The sequence below is a fragment of the Rhinoderma darwinii genome, chromosome 8 (assembly GCF_050947455.1).
Source record: "Rhinoderma darwinii isolate aRhiDar2 chromosome 8, aRhiDar2.hap1, whole genome shotgun sequence".
Taxonomy (NCBI): Eukaryota; Metazoa; Chordata; class Amphibia; order Anura; family Rhinodermatidae; genus Rhinoderma; species Rhinoderma darwinii.
Genome location: NC_134694.1, coordinates 99,855,223 through 99,874,440, shown reverse-complemented (window position 1 = coordinate 99,874,440; position 19,218 = coordinate 99,855,223). Strand labels below are relative to the sequence as shown.

The 19,218-nt window shown below is 41.3% G+C and overlaps 1 protein-coding gene across 2 annotated transcripts in view; it reads left to right on the top strand.

Moving 5' to 3' along the window:
* LOC142659639 (fibronectin type-III domain-containing protein 3A-like) overlaps nt 1-18,866 on the top strand; it is an 88,770-nt gene extending 69,904 nt beyond the window's left edge. For both annotated transcript variants that reach the window (XM_075835981.1, XM_075835980.1), the window contains exons 8-26: nt 95-252; nt 1,015-1,074; nt 1,351-1,489; nt 1,612-1,665; nt 2,430-2,551; nt 3,346-3,520; nt 3,667-3,753; nt 5,006-5,144; nt 5,222-5,290; nt 7,476-7,594; nt 8,399-8,504; nt 10,040-10,215; nt 12,300-12,413; nt 13,666-13,815; nt 13,974-14,257; nt 14,492-14,704; nt 15,134-15,300; nt 16,527-16,648; nt 17,159-18,866. In XM_075835981.1, coding sequence (XP_075692096.1) covers nt 95-252; nt 1,015-1,074; nt 1,351-1,489; nt 1,612-1,665; nt 2,430-2,551; nt 3,346-3,520; nt 3,667-3,753; nt 5,006-5,144; nt 5,222-5,290; nt 7,476-7,594; nt 8,399-8,504; nt 10,040-10,215; nt 12,300-12,413; nt 13,666-13,815; nt 13,974-14,257; nt 14,492-14,704; nt 15,134-15,300; nt 16,527-16,648; nt 17,159-17,476 — 2,772 coding nt within the window. In that variant the 3' untranslated portion in view covers nt 17,477-18,866. The remainder of the gene's footprint in view (nt 1-94; nt 253-1,014; nt 1,075-1,350; nt 1,490-1,611; nt 1,666-2,429; nt 2,552-3,345; nt 3,521-3,666; nt 3,754-5,005; nt 5,145-5,221; nt 5,291-7,475; nt 7,595-8,398; nt 8,505-10,039; nt 10,216-12,299; nt 12,414-13,665; nt 13,816-13,973; nt 14,258-14,491; nt 14,705-15,133; nt 15,301-16,526; nt 16,649-17,158) is intronic.
* Nucleotides 18,867-19,218: the final 352 nt, after the last annotated feature.

The following is a 19,218-nucleotide window of genomic DNA, read 5'->3' as shown; positions in this document are numbered from 1 at the left end:
AAAATGATACAAATTTGCTTGTGCGTGGAATTCTCTGACCGCGAGGCTATTTAATCGCTCATGTTTTATGTATTCTACTAAATCTTGTATATAGGTTTCCAACTTGGAGGCAAGGTCTGCTGTGTTGTCCTGGAGTGTTCAAATCACCTCCCAGAACCGTGAGAGTCCCACAAGCCATTTACCAGGGGCTTTCATGTATGAGGTGACCGTATCCAACAGCGGCAAGAACGGAAAGTTCAAGCCTGCTTACTCGTGAGTAGATATTATATCTGTCTGAGTTTGAGAATTAAGGAATCGTGGGAAGCTATGTCTACGCTCCATTCTGATCTCCATACAATTTCCCGAATGGGTAAAACTGCTTATCTGTGTTTTGAAGAAATAAAATTTAAATTTAATTGTATAGTCTTTATAATGACAAAGAACACCTATAGTTAGCACCACACACCATAATATTCTCCTTTATATTGTGCAGCCATATGTCTTCCCCCTCCCTCTCCAAAAGCTGTATTGTCAATCCGCGCTCTTTTTAAAAGTGGTAAACACAGGCGATATCTGCCCGTGTAAGACCACCTTAAGACCTAGTCTAGAAGTTGGAAGGTTAAAGGGGTTTTCCCATAAAGAATATTTATCACCTGTTCACAGTAGAGATGATTGATGTATGATCGCTAGGGGCCTTACCACTGGGACCCAAGAATAAGGGTCCCCAGTTCTTCTTCATCGCCAGACTGCAGTGAGGAGGAGTTTGTAGTCGCTGTAATCGGTTGTCTCTGTCAGAACCATAGACACTGAATGCAGTGGGAGCGTGCGGGCTCGAATGCTGCTCCATTTATACCTCCTAGAATTGGTGGATTCCAGTGCGATCGCTGGGGGCTCACATTTATCACCTGCCATGTGAATCGTTGATAAATGTCCTGTAAGGCAAAACTCCTAGAAGTGTGGTTTAGCAGAACTAATAATTATGAGCTTGTATGCTACCTTTCTGTTTAGTAAATAGTTGTGCATTTTATTTTACAGAGGAGATTCTACAACGTGCACACTCGCAGACCTGCGGCCAGCAACGGACTACCATGTACGGTAGGTGCAGCCTGGCCTTGACTAGATCTGTATTACATAGATGTTATGTCATAAGGTATGGCAATATGTATTTTCTGTTCATTTTTGTATAGTCTAATCCATGTAAAATTGGATGAATTTGGGCAATTTAGGGAAAAAACTTTCTAAATTCAGTAAAACATGCCTGTTCTGCAGTTTGGATGTGTTATGGTTCCTCCTGGCTGTTTGCCCTGAGGACGGCTCTCCCCAATAGTATTGATAAGAATGGTGGCGGTAATGGCTATGTTTGTCTTCCAGAGTTACTGCCACGTGTCCACCTTTAGAGGGATCCATCTCTGAATTAGTGAGTTTTACTACGGAAAGCTGTGAGCCGGATTCACCAGCCCCGCCAAAACTCATTAATAGAAGTCGAAATTGTTTGAACCTGCAGTGGAAGGTCTGTATGCCTGCGTCCTCAATTGTTTTATTTGGAGTATTCCGTAAACTAGACTTTTTTTTTTTTCTTTTGTTTAACATATTTATTATTTTATTAATATATCCTTGTTTTCTTCAATTCAGGCGTCTAATGACAATGGATCAAAAATTAATGGCTACCTTTTGGAATGGGATGAGGTATTGGACCATAATACATTTTCTGACAACTTTCCTTTAAACTTGACCATCTTGTCAGGGTCGTGAGGATTTACAAGACCAATACTATCCTGACTAATACATTACAGGAGGTCTTCCTCTGTGATCCACAACTTTACTTCTGTAGACCTAACCCATATATCATAGTGATAGATAAATCTCTATATATTTTGCTAGCTTTGTAGACTAAGGAAACACGTTTTTAGAATTTAGTCATCCTTTGGGTGAAAAGACAGGGTAAAAGTGTGTTAATTCTATCAGTACATGTTCATAGATATACTATTCATGACGATTCATAGAGCACTTCTCAGTGCATATCCTTTTGAATGCTCCTCTGCGGTTAGTTTGCACAGTATTTCACTTTTTAGAGCAGAAGTTTGTGCTCCAGAGCTGCTGCACCAAAGCATGAAAAAGAAGTTGTAACTATTGTCAGTCACTTTTCAGGGTGTAGAAATCGGTCTTTGGTCACTCGGTCACCCAGAATTGCTGCAGTCTGTTTAAACGTATCGATCTAGAAGATACTTGTGACTTTTGACATATCTTAGGGTGTTAGACATTTATACAATCTGCTTCCAGGTGATAACCGCCATTGATGGTCCTTCCACTCTATACAAAGGTTAGGGTCATCCTAGTCTAGTGGAACGTGTTTGGCATTTCATACATTCACTTTGCATTCATATCTGGAATGATAATACAACTGCAAGGACTGAAAGGTTTATTTAACGGTTGTTTTTCTTGTTCTTCAGGGGAAACATGCGCCATATAAAGAATGCTATTTCGGTCACCTTAAGCAATACAAGTTAACAAAGCTGTCTCCATCCACAAAGTATGCCTTTAGAATAGCAGCCAAAAATGATATTGGAATGAGGTAAGATTGAATTTGTGCCGGTGTCTAGTCTAGTCTTCTCTTCATTTCATCATCTGCCTTTCCTCTACATGAGAAATGCTCCTTATATGTTCGGAGAAGTCAAAACTTCCTTTATATTGATTTATCTATGATTTTTAGTAATGTTCATCAGGACTGCGATACCTAAGAATAGGGCTACTCTGCAGACTTACACAAAAAAATGAAAAATTAGACTATAAGGCATTCATTCCGCATCTCATTCATTTCATTGAGAGGCGGACGCTCCTTTTTCCCGCAAGCTGATTTTTTTTTCAGATAGCAGACAAGAGAAGCGTCCTGCCCAATCTTCGGGCAGATTCTGCCCAAACCTCCCATTGAAGTTAATAGGAGTAGGAATCTTCCTGCTGATGGCAGGAATAATCCTACGGCGGATTTTGCAGCAGGACTTGCCGAGCAAAATCCGCCATGTGAACTTAACCTAATGGTTTTATATTCCTTGGGTTTGCTTAGGGGACTTGTCAGCTGACCTGATAGTCTGAGTGTGTAGGGACACGCCCGATTGATAAGGAAAATGGTAACACTCAGTTTTTAACTACTTCATACATTTCCAGGAGGAATAACAGAGGAACAGCACAATGTAGAGTTCTAAGAAAAGACGCTCCAGCATTATTTTCTGTAGAGTACAAGTATTTTACTAAAACAGAGCTGTCAGATTCTCTTTAACTTTGTTTTTTTGAGGATTACGAGAGCTTAATTACCGATACTATAGAAGTTTATGTAACTCCCGTAATAATCAGACTGCGTTTCTCTTTCAGTGGTTTCAGTGATACAGTGGTATGCTACACAGCAGGGAGTGTACCACCTGTGCCCTCACCGCCAAGGCTCAGGCAAGCTGGTATAACCTGGCTCTGCTTAGAATGGAGTCCACCGAATGATATGCCCTCAGATGAAACCCTCACCTATATCCTGGAAATGGAAGAGGAAGGCTCGGTGAGTGTACATCGGATTCCCTTAGCAAAGTTAATGTTTAGTATCTGTCACTCACTTCATATTATATTGTAGTTTTGTGTTGCAAACCAGTTCTGTATTAGATACCAAATTAAAGGAATTTGACGCCATTTTTTTTTTTTTTTCAGGGTTACGGTTTCAAACCGAAACAGAACAGTGAAGACCTCATATGCACTTTAAGAAACCTGAGAAGGAACACTTCATACAAGTTTAGGGTACGTTGCACTATATTTATGTATCGGATTAAGAACCTGCTTTGTCGGTCAGATATTTACTGTATGTTTATGTATTTGTCAGTTCATTATTAGCTTATATTTATTCGCTTTAATTATTCATAAAAGCTTCAGATATCTACTGTACTTTAGAAATGGGTTACAAGGAAAAATCCACCTAATTTGTCAGTCCTGATGTGGCCTATAAATGTGTGAGAAGCTTCTAGCCATACAGGCGATGTGGATACAACATCATTTTGGAGATTTCTATTGAAGGATCTCTGATGTGTATCCAGCACATAACAGAAGACTGTGGACCCTACATTTAGAGAATCTGTTCCACCGATGGTTGTGCGCATACACTTTAAATAATCAATTTGGCAAAACGTGTACTTTGTGCCTAGTGAGGGCCTCAGGGGGTATGATTCTCTTTTTGGTCTTTTTTAAATCCTTGTGTTATGCTTTACCTCCTCACTAGGCATAACACAGTACTGTAAATCCGTTTTACCTGGAGTGTTTCCATAAAGGTGTTGTCATTTGACAATCGGTTATAAAAGTAAGAACCGTGCTGGTTTATCCTTTTGGGGCCCCTATTGTTGCCATTTCACCGTAATGGGGCTGTCGAAAATAGCCAAATGAGCACCTTTGTCTGTTTTTAAGACTCGCTCATTCAAGTCTAGGTCGTTCTCGACAATGGTGGGTGTCCATTACTCGAAGCCTCACCATTCTTAAGACCCTTATACATGGGCTGATTTATCGGGCAAACGTTCCCGATCATTGCCCTGTGTAAACATGGCAACTAACAGCCAATGAACAAGCAAACGCTCGTTCATCGTCTGATCGCATTGTTTCTGAAGCGTGAAATATTATCTCCCTTTGAAAACACCCCTCCCTGTGTAAACAGGGAGACGCGCTGCCGCCATGATAGAAATGTATGGGGACGAGCGATTGTAGTAATGATCGCTCGTCCCCATGCATTCCTTCTTGTGGAAGGAGCAAACGAGTGCCCATCAGCTCGTTGATCGGTGCTCGTTTACACTGGCCGTGTTGGGCTGTGTACGAGGACACTAACTTTTATAACCTATCTGATTGACCGCTTGTAAATGCAAAAAAAGTGGTTTCGCGGGACAACCTCGTGGTACTTTATCTTCCCAAAAGCTTAAGGCTTTACAAATATTTAGAATACAAAGAAATACTGGAGATGTTTTTGTTTCTATCACCATGTGCTCCGTTTCATAAAATTTTGTTTTTTCAGGTCTTTGCAGTTAACAGTGAAGGCAGAAGTAGTCCGAGTGATATAGTAGAATACACAACGTCCCCTGATAAACCTGGACCCCCATGTAAACCAAGTACAAAGGGCAAAATCCATGCGCACAGTGTAAAAGTCATGTGGGGTAAGTCTGAGTTTGTACTATTTATACCTCTGCTTAGGTTTTGTCCACTTGTATTCTTATAATCCTTTTTATTGCAGATGCCCCAAAAGACAATGGCGGCTCAGAAGTTATGAAGTACTTCCTTGAAATGGCAGAAAACACAAATGGTAAGCAAATTAGTGGGTCTATATCTCTGTGTATATGCAAAACTGGATCCACGGGTATGAAATCCACCAGGGCACGTGTGCAGAAACGTTCATGTGCATCTCTGCAGAATATGCTGGAACTATATTAATAATTGGGTAGTAAGTAAAATGCTACATACAACACTGATGAGCAATGGGTCATTGTAAATTTCTGCAGTTTTCTTGTGTAGATTACAGAAGCAATAAGGCAATGTAGTTGCTATTAGATTAGCATTTGACCTTCGTGTACCAGCAGACTAAAGACATGCAAATAATCTGCGGATTATAATATAATTGTATAATCTACTGTGAATGTTACTTTCTGTAGCATGCCCTAAAATACCCCTCTACACTTGCGTTACACTATACTTTAATGCACACTAATTCCCCAATATGTGACCATAACTTTAGGCTCCCTTCACTTTTTTTTTTTGCTAGTGATGGGGTGGGAATGGACATCATTGCATCTTGGAACATATCGTGTCGCAGGGGGTAGATTTTACAGAACCCGTTTTCTAAAACCGGGTTTTTTTTGCGGAAAATCCACAGCATAATACAGTAGCAGCAGAGAGGATGAGATTTTAACAAAATGCGTAAATGATGAGCGGGAAAAAACACTCAAATTGGCCTGTGGTGCAGTTGTTTAATCTGCTGCATGTAAATTGTGTTTGCGTAATCGCTTCTTTTGATGTGGGTTTTCCCCATTAAAGTCAATGGAGAGGAGAAACCCGCAAAAAATAGCAGATGTTGCAATTTTTGTGGTAGAAAAGCAGAGATTCTGCCGCAAAAATTGCAACTCAGGAAAAAAAAAGTCTTCTACTTACCCAGGATTCTGTGCTGCTTCGTCCAGGCCGGCCTCCTGGGATGACGGTTCATCCCATTTTGACCACTGCAGCCAATCACAGGCTGCAGGACGGCAGAGGGCTGCGGTTACGGGTAAGTATGAAATTCCGGCCGAAGAACTGCAACACAACTTGGTGTCGTTTTTCGGACGGAATAATCTGCAGGGACCTGGGCGGATACACACTCTGCTTTTACGTAGTGTGTCCGCCCTGTGTGAACATAGCGTTACAGTACTCAATGGGAAACACTTGGATTGCACATTAAGTCACTGGGGAGAGAAACGCCAATAATTGATCATTCTTTGATGAGAACTCAAAACCACAGTATACAGCTGTGTGAACAAGAACTAATATATTCCCGTTCACACACATTGAACTTTTGTTTGCTGTGGAAACAAAGCATGTAGCAGCCAAACCATCTCCCCGACCACAAAATGAGAACACTGCCTAATGTAATGAATGTATTCTAATGTCCGTATTTAGGTCCCAGTCATTCTTGAGCAGACACACTTTTTTTTTTGGGGGGGGGGGGGCTAAATAGACATAGCTGATTTAACATCATTCCATACAGTTGCATGAATTTTGGGTGCATAAGCAAAAAACCTGTAACTTAATGTATGTGATATTGAAGTCATATGGTATTCTGCTGTGAGTCTGATTCGCTAACACCCCCTGAAGCCCAGATCTTTAACATGTGACTGTCCAATACAGGTAATAATTATTCGGATGTTAAGAAAACTATTTTAAGTTTCTACTTTGTTAGTTGTACTTGGTATTTATACATTCTATACATAGAATAAAAAGGTCAACAGATTTTATGCACTTCACAGTAAAAATTAACTACAAAAGAAGTAAAAAAACAATATAAAAAGGTAATAGTTATATTACAAAAATGTTGGGTTTTACATTTGCAGACTATGAAGCTAGCGTTAAAGGCTATGTGAACCTTTTGAACGGCAAAAAAATATAATTTCATAAAAAATTCATAACTTAGATGTGATCGTTTACAGGCGGATCCTTCAGGTCAGAGACGCGCAGGAACCACCGACACGGAACCCGTCTGGTCGGCGGGACTGACGGATTCAGTGAATAGTGCTGGATACAGCTGCTCTGTATAGAGAATACAGAGCGGATGTATCTAAAAAAGTAAAATAATTTTTTATAAAGTATTTACAAAGTTGCACAAAACACACTGATACTCATTTTTGCCTTTCAAAGGTTTGCACAGCCTTTAATGAAAAGAGGAGCTTTACTTCATTTTATTTCATTGTTTGCTGTTAGTTGCTTTGGCTTAAAGGGTTGAATTTTTTTCTTTTCTCTTACAGGGAGTAAATGGGAGGCCATGTACAGTGGGCATTCTAAAGAACATGTGTGCGATCATCTCAAGCCTGGTACTTGCTATAGGTTTAGGCTGTATTGCGCAAATATAGTGGGTTCCAGTCAGGTAAGTGGACTTTTATCGATTGAGTATAATCCCAAGTATTTTAATAGATTCAGATATTATTTACACATTAAATGCACGTCGGCCGAACCTGCCGATTTTGGTGGGTCCGGCTGACAGTCTAATGTGTATGGGGGTGTCCTGACTCTCCGATGGAAGGGGGAGGATCTGGCATGTTGGATTTCAACGTGCCCGATCCTTTGTTCATTCGGGAGATAAGCCTCCAAAGATGTCTGGCAGCAGCCTATTCCCCTTTCCCCATTGAGTACCCATGCACACTCGGCCGAGCTTGCATGTGTATTGGGGGTTGGGAGGAATAGCTGTTGGCTGAACAAGTGTTTGGATGACGGTTATCTAATGTGTATGGCCACCTTTAGTAGCGCTCTGTTTAGTCCTAGCCTCCCGTCCAGCAGTTACTGACATAGGCTATGTGTGGTATATTTTTTATAAATTCTTTATTTAACATTTTCCAAAATATGATTGAAAATTTGTGAAAGGCCCTTCAAATAAAAGAGGTTACAATAGTCAAACGAATAATCAAAACCTAAAAGGGCATACGGGCCCCTCAAAAAATAGTATACATCTTTGCTGATCAATATATGGCCATGTGTGGTGTTGCAGCTCAACCTCAGTCGAGTGAATGGGGCTCAGCTGCAATACCAGACACAATCTTTAAAGTGAAGTGGCGCTGTTTCTAGAAAAAAAAATTAAATCTTTTTTCCTATCTCAGACAAACCCTTTAAGGGATATTAAGACTTGTGTTGTGGATATATTAATAAAAATGCTGCCTTTTTCTCCCCCCTATAGGTTTCTGATGTATTAACAGTCCAGACTGGCATTGTTCCACCAGGTCCCTGCCACCCCCCACGTTTAGCTGGAAAAGCCAAATCCAAGGAGTTGAATCTGCAGTGGGGTATGCTTCATTTATGATTCTAAGCTGACAGAGTTGTATACGGGTCTATAGGGAGAAGAAAAATAGTAAAGCACTGAATTATGCGTTTGCATTTACTTGGCAGTTTTGTCAATGCTTAGTTTGTGCTGGGAGAGATGTGCGATTTTACAAACTGTCTTGTAATTAATGGAGCAGGTATTCTAGTCCTTTATATACACAGGTTTAAAGATGGCCACTGTTAGGTCATGCACAGACGTAACGGATGTGGTGCGGATTAAACACAGAAATTGCGCAACAATTTGCAGTACAATATGCAGTTTCTCAAAGCTCCATCCACACATAGCAGGAAAAAACATCTGTGTAAATTTTGGGACATGCTGTGGATCTTTAAAGGGAATGTGTCGCTAGAAATTATTATTTTTTTATTTTTTTAGTTAAACAATTTATTTGAGTGATTACACATTGTTTTAATTTTTTCACAAGTCAGGAAATATTATAAATTAGATTCTAATTTACAACATTTCCATGTGCTGGGCACTAGAGGGAGCACTTCCCAAAATTGCAGCATAGTCAATGTGGTAAAGCAACCTCATTGCTTTATTATGCAAACTTGGGGTAGACACACTCTAGTCACACAATCCCCCCTCCCTTATTCTGGCTAGTGCCAGGAGAAGGAGGGGGTTTGAATCGTCAAACCTCCTACATTGTGTGCCGCCATTTTCTGAGCGACTGCACAGTGTAGGAGGATTAGATACAGTGGTAATCACACAGTAAAAAACGAACATACACGAACGTAAAACACACAACACATACACGAACATAACTTACCTGCTCCTGCCTCCGCTCCTATTACTTGTGTCTTCGCTTCCTTGAATATATGGCCGGAAGCCGCCGCCGGAAGTCGTCATCTTACTGTCCGGCCGCGGCTCCCGGTCCACATGAAAATGGCGCCGGATTTCGCTCTGCCAAAGACCTTCCTTTTGGTCTGTGTGGGAGCGGCGCATGCGCCGTTCCCACACAGACGGCGTACGCTGCCGTGAATGGAACGGCTCCCGTTCGCATTCTCTATGGGGATGTATGTGCCGTATTCCATCTCTGTATGTGTCGTTAATCGACACATACAGAGATAAAAGAAAAATGGCAGCCCCCATAGAGAAGTAAAAGTAAAAAGTAGAACACAAATAAATAAAATTTATTTTAATATCATACTAAAAGCATTTTGATAAAAAAAAAAAATCATGACACCTTCCCTTTAAGTCATCAGCATGCCCTTTCTGTTTAGTAATTGTTGGGAATTTCTGCAATGCAAGGCGGAATCCACAGATTAGCGGCAAGATCCAGAGAGGGAAAAATGTAGCTGCCCATGGACATACCCACAAACATACTGTTAATAATGAATATGTAGCGACATGCAGGATCAGTCTCCACTGTTTGGCTGGGTTCACGTTTTGGGATTATTAAAGAAGTCACACTTTGTATTGAGGTTTCGTGTAGTCAAAATTATTACAATATTGTTGTTGCTTTCTTTTTATTAACCACTTGCACCATTTGTGTAGATGCTCCAGGTGTAGATGGCGGCTCAGCAGTTACTTCCTATACTGTAGAGATGGCACAATCTGAACAAGAAGATCGAGGTCCAGTGTATCAAGGTCCAGACCTGGACTGCACAGTGAGCAACCTGCTGCCCGGCCAGACCTACTGCTTCTGGATAAAAGCTTCAAATAAAGCCGGGGTATGTGTTGTATTCTGCTGAACATTATTGGGTTGGAGTCACACATGCGTTTTATTTCTTTTTTCTAAATATCCTAGCACAGGAGTGGAGAGAAGTACACGTTTTTCCTTTTGTATTTTTTCCTTCCTTCTGAATTTACCTACTGGCTGAAGAAAAAAACAAAAAAACGTAACAAGAACTGCTTGTGTGAATCCAGCCTAGTCTTGATTTCCAGAATCACCAAGCCATCTCCATAAATGAAACCTGAAATACACGGGTTCTAAATAAAATGATTACTTGTATTATACATTGAATTATCTGCCCCGCTCATTTATGTGCCTGTCCTAAATAGGGATGCACGATGCATCGAAACTTCGATACGGTTTCGATACTGTGCATCCCCAAACAGTTCGACACCGTTATTTAATGTATTTCGATACTGAGCTGTGCGGTCGCTAAGTATTGTAATACATGAATGTATGAGAGCGGGGCTGCGGCCGTGTAATAGTCATTGCCCTGCTCCTGAGTACTGACAAGTGTGCGCCGTCAGGATGATGCGATGCGGCCAGCGCTACACTGAAGACAGAACATGACGGGCGCACTACAAAACATCCCCTTGTTCTGTATTCCGTGCCTGAACCGCCGCTCATTAGTGCAGCGCCGGCCGCATCACCTCATGCTGTCCGCGAGTGCACTTGTTGTCAGGAGCGGGGCAATGGCTGTATTACACAGCCGCAGCCCTGCTCTATAACAGCGGAGGTCAGAGAAACCTCTCATCGCCGCCGCTATTCCCCTGAATGCTGCAATCAAAGCGGACTGCAGCATTCAGGGGGATGCCTCTTGGATCGCATCACAGGAATCCCTGTGACGCGATTGAGGGACATACCATATATGGGCAGACAGCCCAGGGTCCATTGAAGGACCCCAAGGCTGTCCTACCATATTTCCTGTTGTTAGGGCATACTTAGGTATGTCCTAACAACTGCCTGTGTGCTATCCGTACACAGGGTAATGTACTGGCATATATACATATGTCAGTACATTAAAGTTTAAAAATAAAGTAAAAACAAAAATGTTAAATAAAAAAAAAAACACATACACCTTTTTTGCAATAAACATTAAAATAAGTCTCAATACATAAAATACACATATTCGGTATTGGCGCGGCCGTAATAACCTGCGCAACAATTTTTTTGCGTCATTTATGATGTGTATGCTGTAAAAAAATAAAATAAAAACGTATTTCACTTATTGTGGGGCACGAGGTGTGATAAATGTAACCTCCATGTGCCTCACATTAATAGTAATTAACCCCATCATGTATCTCACACATTAACCCATTATGACTGAGAAACATGATGGGGTTAATTACTATTCGGCCTTATATACACGAGCGTGTGCGTATTGCGCGCGCAAAAACGCTGCATTTTGCGCGCATAGCCGTACCGTGTGGCATCAGTATTTGGTGCGTGATTTTCGCGCATATGGCATCGTTATGACACTGTTTTTATGTTTAGAAATATAAAAGCAGGGGGTGCTTTTATGTTTTCATTCATTTATTTTACAACTGTAGCGCGAATCGCGCGCGGCGCACGAAAGTGCTTCCGTGTGCCGCGTGCGATTTTCACGCACCCATTGACTTCAATGGGTGCGTGATGCGCGAAAAATGGCCAAGTACAGGACATGTCGTGAGTTTTATGCAGCGGACACACGCGTGAAAATCACGGACCGTCTGAACGTCCCCATTGCCTAACATAGGTCCATGCGACGCGTGTGATTTTCACGCGCGTATCACGGATGTAAAATACATTGGTGTGAATAAGGCCTAAATATGAGGCACATTCAAAATTCATCACACCTCGCACCTCACATGAGAAAATGGAAGAACTTTTTTTTTTTTTTTTAATTACTGTTGGCAAAGTATCGTTTTGGTATCGAAATCGCAATACTACACTAAGTATCGGTATCAAAGTTCAAATCCTGGTATCGTGACAACCCTAGTCCTAAACCAGTCAGGCCCACAGCCTGTATAAATCATATATACTGATCACAGCGGAAACCCATCTGATTTATTTTATTATAGCACCTTCTTTGTTATTTTTTAGTGTGGTCCTTATTCAGAAGCTTCTACGTTCTGCACAGCACCTGGACCTCCAGAAAGATGCAAAATACCATTGTTGATATGTAAGAGTGCACACTGTGTTCTAGCAAGCTGGGAGGTGAGTATAGATGGGCTCTGGTGGTTTATTTATTTATTTATTTATTATTTTTTTTTCTGATTTGTTTAGTTATAGAAATTAATATGGGGGTTTTTTTTTCCCCCATTGACACAATCTACATATAGTATTCAGTACCAACAAATGGGGGAGGCAAGGAACGTGTACACTTTATTTTAATGTCTGCTCATATCCAAATGTGGGTCTTTAGACCAGGTTAAGACAGCCGCTCCTCCATCCCTGTGGGGCATATATTTGGGACCAGGTAGCAGTTATTTTTTTGAGTCCGGGTTCAGTACCTCCGGGACTCTGGGATCACTGTAATACCTCATAATATATATATATATTATGGACACAACTCCTGTGGCAGATTTCATACGAAGCCAATGCATCGAAGTATGCTATTAGAGAATTATAATGCACCGACTGTAAGACTGGAGCACTTTAAATGGAGATATTTACATTATGCAACGTAAAGAGCTCAACAAGTTGCCACTCCGAGCACTGCTATATGGTGTCCATCCACCAAACCATGGGTGATGCTCATTGGAGGAGGTCCTCTGGTATGGACAGCGCTCTAGTCATGCTTTAATTCTCAGCCATCTTGATTTAGCAGGAAGGCGGAAGTGGTACAAATGTGTCTGCCCTTAACTTTGCTTGAATTTGGTTAAGGACTCCAATTTCTCATGAAACCAATTCAATACAATATCGAGACATGATAGCAAAAATCTTGACAGGCTGCAATTCACACCACGACCGTGGCCACCCATAGAGACCTATATTATAGGCATCTCGTGACAGAGTATTGCGAAATTGTTTTCAAAGCCAGTTATCTCGCACAACACATCTCAGGGTATGTTTAGGTAAGACCAAATGCAAGGAAGGACACATCTGTATATGGAGCCGGAGTGCTTTTAACGTTTCCATATAATAATAAAAAAAATTATACTTCTTAATAGTCTGACGCGTATGCTGCCAGCAAACTTACTGCTCAGCACTTTGAGGCGAGCTCACTGATGACCTACTCAGACCAAGTATGTGGAAGTGGTTTACAGACGTTTGCAATAATTGTAGGAAGATGCATTTGGCAGCCCACAGGCTACATGTAGTTTTGGGTAAATAGATCCCATGCACTGTTTTATCTCATTGTTGCGTTAACCATTTCCTATACCTGCTTTGTTTGATCATCTTTTAATAGTTTTCCTGTTTGCTCTTTGGTTTCCAATATACAATAAATGATGTCATCTGTTTTCAGGTTCCTGCATGTAACGGAGCAGAGATCACAGAATATCGGTTAGAGTGGGGCAGGGTGGAAGGATGTATGCAGATCATCTATACAGGATCATCTTCAAGCTATGAAATCAAAGGTCTAACACCAGCAACTACATATTACTGTAGAATTCAGGTATGTGTGTGTGTGTATATATATATATATATGTATGTATGTATGTATATATATATATATATATATATGTATATATATATATATATATATAGTAATGTATGGATTTTTATTGATAATTGGCGTATGTGGAAGTTTCACCTCGTGCTCTCCTTTTGCAGGCGGTTAACATCGCTGGCACTGGGATGTTCGGAGACACCGCAGTCATTACAACGCCAGCATCTGTTCCTGCAGCGGTTTCTGTACTGCAGGTTGTTGATGAAGAGCTCCTGGAACCTCCAATACCCTCACCCTCCGAGTGCCTTGCCCTTCAATGGAAGGAACCATGCAGCAATGGGGCAGAGATCACTGCTTACACCGTAGAGTATGGGGAGAAGCAGCAGATTACAGTGGATTCTGTCACTAGCTGTGTTCTCACAAATCTAGTCCCTGACCGCACTTACAGGTATAAAGAAAACAATTGTGTGTATCTGTTTACATGTAAATGTAGCAGAGCAGTGTTTGTCATATGGCACAATTCATCATGATCTCACAATATGTAATTTGTGGTTTGCATAGGACTAAAAACTTTCAACATATTCATCTCTGCTACACAAACAGAACACGCCGAGTTTGACGATAATTGTGTCAAATTTATTTTGGCAATAATTGAACAGAATTTTTTGTCTTTGCTTTCTAGGATACGAATTCAGGCCATAAACAGTCTTGGAGCCGGTCCATTTAGTCCATCTATTAAAGCCAAAACGAAGCCGCCTCCACCCAATCCTCCACATCTGGAATGTGTGGTCTTCAGTCACCAGAGCCTTAAGTTAAAATGGGGGGACGGGACAAGTAAAGCTTTAGCTACAGAAACATCACAGTACAATCTACAGATGGAAGATAAACTCAGCAGGTCCGTGTGCTGTTTGGCTTTGAAAGCATTACATGTGATTAATGTGTTCTTCATCCTCCCCCCTCATCTTAGGTCTCCATTAGTTTTATACCTGGTAGTGGTTACTATTTAACAGGTTCACATTACTAGGTACATTCATATTCTCATTTAATGGACAAAGAAACAGCTAATTAATCTTGGAAAGATCCCGTCATGTTTGCTCATTACTTTCAGCTTGCTGGATCTGTGCCTTTCCATTGATGCTGTCAAAAGTCCACAGCAAATTTCCTGTGTAAATTATTCAAATATTGCAATAAGCCAAGTCGGCAAGAGAGAAAAGCTGTCAGAATAGGAACAAAGTCTTCAGCCATACGTCCAATAATGTGTCTATGGTGACAAAAGTACAACTGGAAAATTAATGATTGATTTTTTTATTTCTTTTTTCTGTAGGTTTTTTACCATCTACAATGGACCATGTCATACATATAAAGTGCAAAGATTGAACGAATCAACTACATACAACTTCAGAATTCAGGCATACAATGAAGCAGGGGAAGGCCCGTTTTCTGAAGTGTACAGTTTCGCTACAACCAAATCTCTGCCAGCTGCATTAAAAGGTAGGTAGTTGCGATGCCACTACTTACTAAGGTTAGTTGAAGATGCGTCTGTTTTTAGGAGAACACTACCCGGTGACTGTTTTTAGCAAAGGCCTTCAATGAGTAGTCCGTCTTAGAGCCCTGAACTCTCTGAGCATGGTTCGCTCAACTTTTGCATAGTCTAGGATAGCATTCCTCCCAAGCAGATTCTTATCCTTCACATAGGATGTGCTCCTTCTCTCCCACTATCCACCTCTACTTGGCCTGGTTCTCACACCAATCATTGTGTTGGCGATGTATGAAAATCACCTTCTACACGCGTGTTCGTCACAGGGACTATTCAAGTTGTAGTGACCTTATAGAGTACTCTTCCTGAAGGTCCTAAGGAGAAGTGTTGCTCTGAGATTTCTTATCTCGCTGCTACACCTTGGCCACCCCTCGCTGCAGCCGAGGCCTACACCATGGCACAGATGAGTCTTCCTAAGCTTCAGCGAGATGTGGCCACTTGTTCCTTGTGGTCCCTACTGGCTCAGTGGGTTCAGCTATCCATACACTTTAGATAGCTGATGAGTGAATGCTCATTTGTCAGACCGCTATTTCTCCTCACCCCCCACTCCATACACATGCCTGTTCTTAATGGGAAAAGGAGAGCGCCACTGTCAGACACCTCTGACAAATGCTTCTCACCAAAAGGATCACTTTTATGTTCAAATCAAACATCCCGATCTTTATCTCCACCGACATCTGCTGTCGAAGGGGAAGAGCTTGGACGCTGCCATAAACATTAGGGGGTCGGCTGGTCCAACAGAAAACTGCAAATTTGTCCGATTTATTCATCTGTGTATGGCTGCCTTTAGGATACGGTCTTAGACCCTATGTCTATTCTGAAAGTGCTTGCAAAAGACCGTATCCTTTCTTGTGGGCACGTTCAAGTATTTTTTGCACTGGGATAGCAATAGTGTTAACTTTTCTTTTAGAAGAGAATACCCATCATGTTTCTTTCCTGCATCCTTCTTTGTGCTTTCTTCTAAATGATGTAGACATATAGGGTTATGGTGGTGGGGGGGGGTGTCCTAAGCCCTTACCTACAAATGAGTATTCGGTGTATAACCTCTGTCCAAAGTGGAGAGCTAAATAATGGCAATAATAGCATTGGCCTTCAAACTTTTCCTGGACATGAAGTCTGTAACATAATAAAGTTCTTGCCATTTGATACTTGCTAACCAGTTTCTCATCTTCCGTTTTAGCACCCAAAGTACAACAAAATGAAAGCAATCTGTGTGAAGTATCTTGGGAGGCTTTGCCACCGATGAGGGGAGATTCAATGGTTTACATCCTTCAACTTACCAATGGGAGAGAGTTTGATCAGGTGAGCTGATGATGATTTTTTCAACATTATAAATAATGGCAGATAACAGACATAGATCCTTATACTGCTTATATTTACTGCTGTTTTATACCATAACTTCACCTTGAAAAACAAAACAAAAAAACATAAAATGTGTGAATGACTAAAGGGGTTCTCGTTGTCTGGATTTTTGGACCAATTGCTGATGGCACTGTATGAAGTTGGCCATAGATTTGTGGAGTCCTCCAGCAATCTAAAGGGGTTGCCAGATGTTCCTCTGATGTTGGAGGAAACGGTGATCTAGCAGGAAGACTTCTTCCTGTCTCATCCATTTTTTTTTTTTTTCCCCTGGAGATAAATAGTTTCCAGACAAGTCTGGTGCCACTTAAGCCCCCCCTGCATTGACTGAACCAAAGATACATTTTAACGGGGAAATCTGGACTGATCACTGTAAAACATTTGTTTGGCCAACTTTCTAGATGCTGATAAGTAGTTTGATCACCACTCTTTTTTTATTTTTCTCCTGACCAGGTATACAAAGGAACAGACACCTCATTCACTTTTGCAAACTTTCAAACAAACTGTGAATACAGATTCAGAGTTTGCGCTGGACGGCAATACCAAGATTCCAATGGGTTACAAGAATTGTATGGCCCTTACAGCCCGAGCACCATGTTCTCATCTCAAAGACCAGAGTTGGATTTGCCGTGTGTTAATGCTGCATTAGAGGCCACGAAAAGCAAAAGGAAGTCTCTCAGCGACGAGCAGTTTGCCATCTTGCTCCTAATGATGTTTGCCGTGGTGGCCTTTCTCTTTGCAGTCGTCATCCAGTACTTTGTAATTAAGTAGATTTTTTTAAGTGCCCTGTACCTGAAATTATCCGTACTTTTTTTTTTTTTCTCGATATTTATGTTTAATTATTCTAATTAAATTTATAGATGGAAATGATTGTATTATATATAAGTGCATTTCCATTCTTGCTGCTCACTCATCAAGAGGCTGGATTAGTAGAATCCTCCTGTATGTGGAACATAAGACATCATGAAACTCTTAGAAAGGGAACTTCAATCCTGTGTTTCTAGGGCCATGGTGTTTAATGCCTTAATACACTCTTAAAGGTCAAGACGGTGCTGTTCGTTTATGTAATGGATCATTTGCTTTAAAAGCGTGTCCCTATTAAATGTTCAGCTTTGCATGTTGTAGCTCACAAAAGGGAGATGTTTGTTACCACTGACTTGTGGCCTTCATGGAGAAACATATCGAAATCGTAAATTGCGCATTTGTGAAGTAGGATTTGGTGGCATCTACAAAGATACTTGGCATATACCTCGTATATTTTAGGAATACACGGTATATTTTTAGGGTGCTCTCATTTGCAGCCCTGATCTCAGGTGTTGCTTTACTGCTCTCTGCCATTTAATTTGACCTCCCGTTATTGATGGCGGGTTTCGGTAAGGAACCGGGAGAAGTGATAAACTGAGACTGCTTTTTAAATAATTTTCAAAATAAAAAAAAATGTTGAACAGGATCTTGTCATTGATTGGAAAATCCTGATTGATTTTTCTATCATAGGGATCCTGTGTGAAGTGCTGAATCCCTTTTAAAGGTCTTTTTCCCATAATTGAATTTAAGGCATGCCATAACAGTCCAATTCGTGGGATGCAGGAGCGGAGACCCCCTCTGATTTCAAGAACATGTCGATTCCAATACCTGGTTTCAGTGGAGAGGTGGCTTCACACTTACGTTTCTTTAACTCCTATTCGTTTCAGTGGAGAGGAACCACGTGGCCCTCTCTTCATTGAAACTGTGGTTCTGGACCCGCTCATTCTGAAGGTTATTGGGGGCTTAGCATGCCGGATCGCCACATGACATCTCAAAAAGTATTTTAGGGGAAAACCTCTTGAAATCAGTAAGGATTGGAGTTATGTGGACGTTCAAAACCATCCCACCCCTTCATTGTCCAGTTGTATTTTGTATGTTCATTTAAAGTTGCAGCAATTGCTATAAAGCTCAAGAGAACAAACCTACTCCAACTACTTCAAAGTGGGAGTCAGGTTCTTGTAAATGCAGAATTACCAAATCCTGTTTCTCATACGGGCTCAGCCTAGTCCTCCAACTCTCTGTGGTTTCTGTCAGTGAAAGGAATGGAATTCTTAAGAGACTTTCAGAAATCTTTTAGGCCGGATTCACACAGACGCGTTCAGTCCGGGATATTACGGTCTGCAGGTCGGCCGCATTTCCTGGACCGAACACAGTGCAGGGAGCCGGGCTCCTAGCATCGTCGTTATCTATGACGCTAGGAGTCGCTGCGGGAAAACTGTCCCGTACTGAAAACATGTTTTCAGTACGGGACCGTAGTTCTGTGGAGAGGCAGGGACTCCTAGCATCATAGATAATGACAATGCTAGGAGCCCGGCTCCCTGCACTGTTTGGTCCAGGAAATGCGGCCGACCTGCAGACCGTATATCCCGGACTGAACACGCTCGTGTGAGTCCGGCCTTAGGGTCATTATGAAGCACTGTGATTTATTATTTTTTTTTTTTTTAAATAGTTCTGGTAGGAAAAGCTGTGGAAAGTGAATTCCAGTTGTG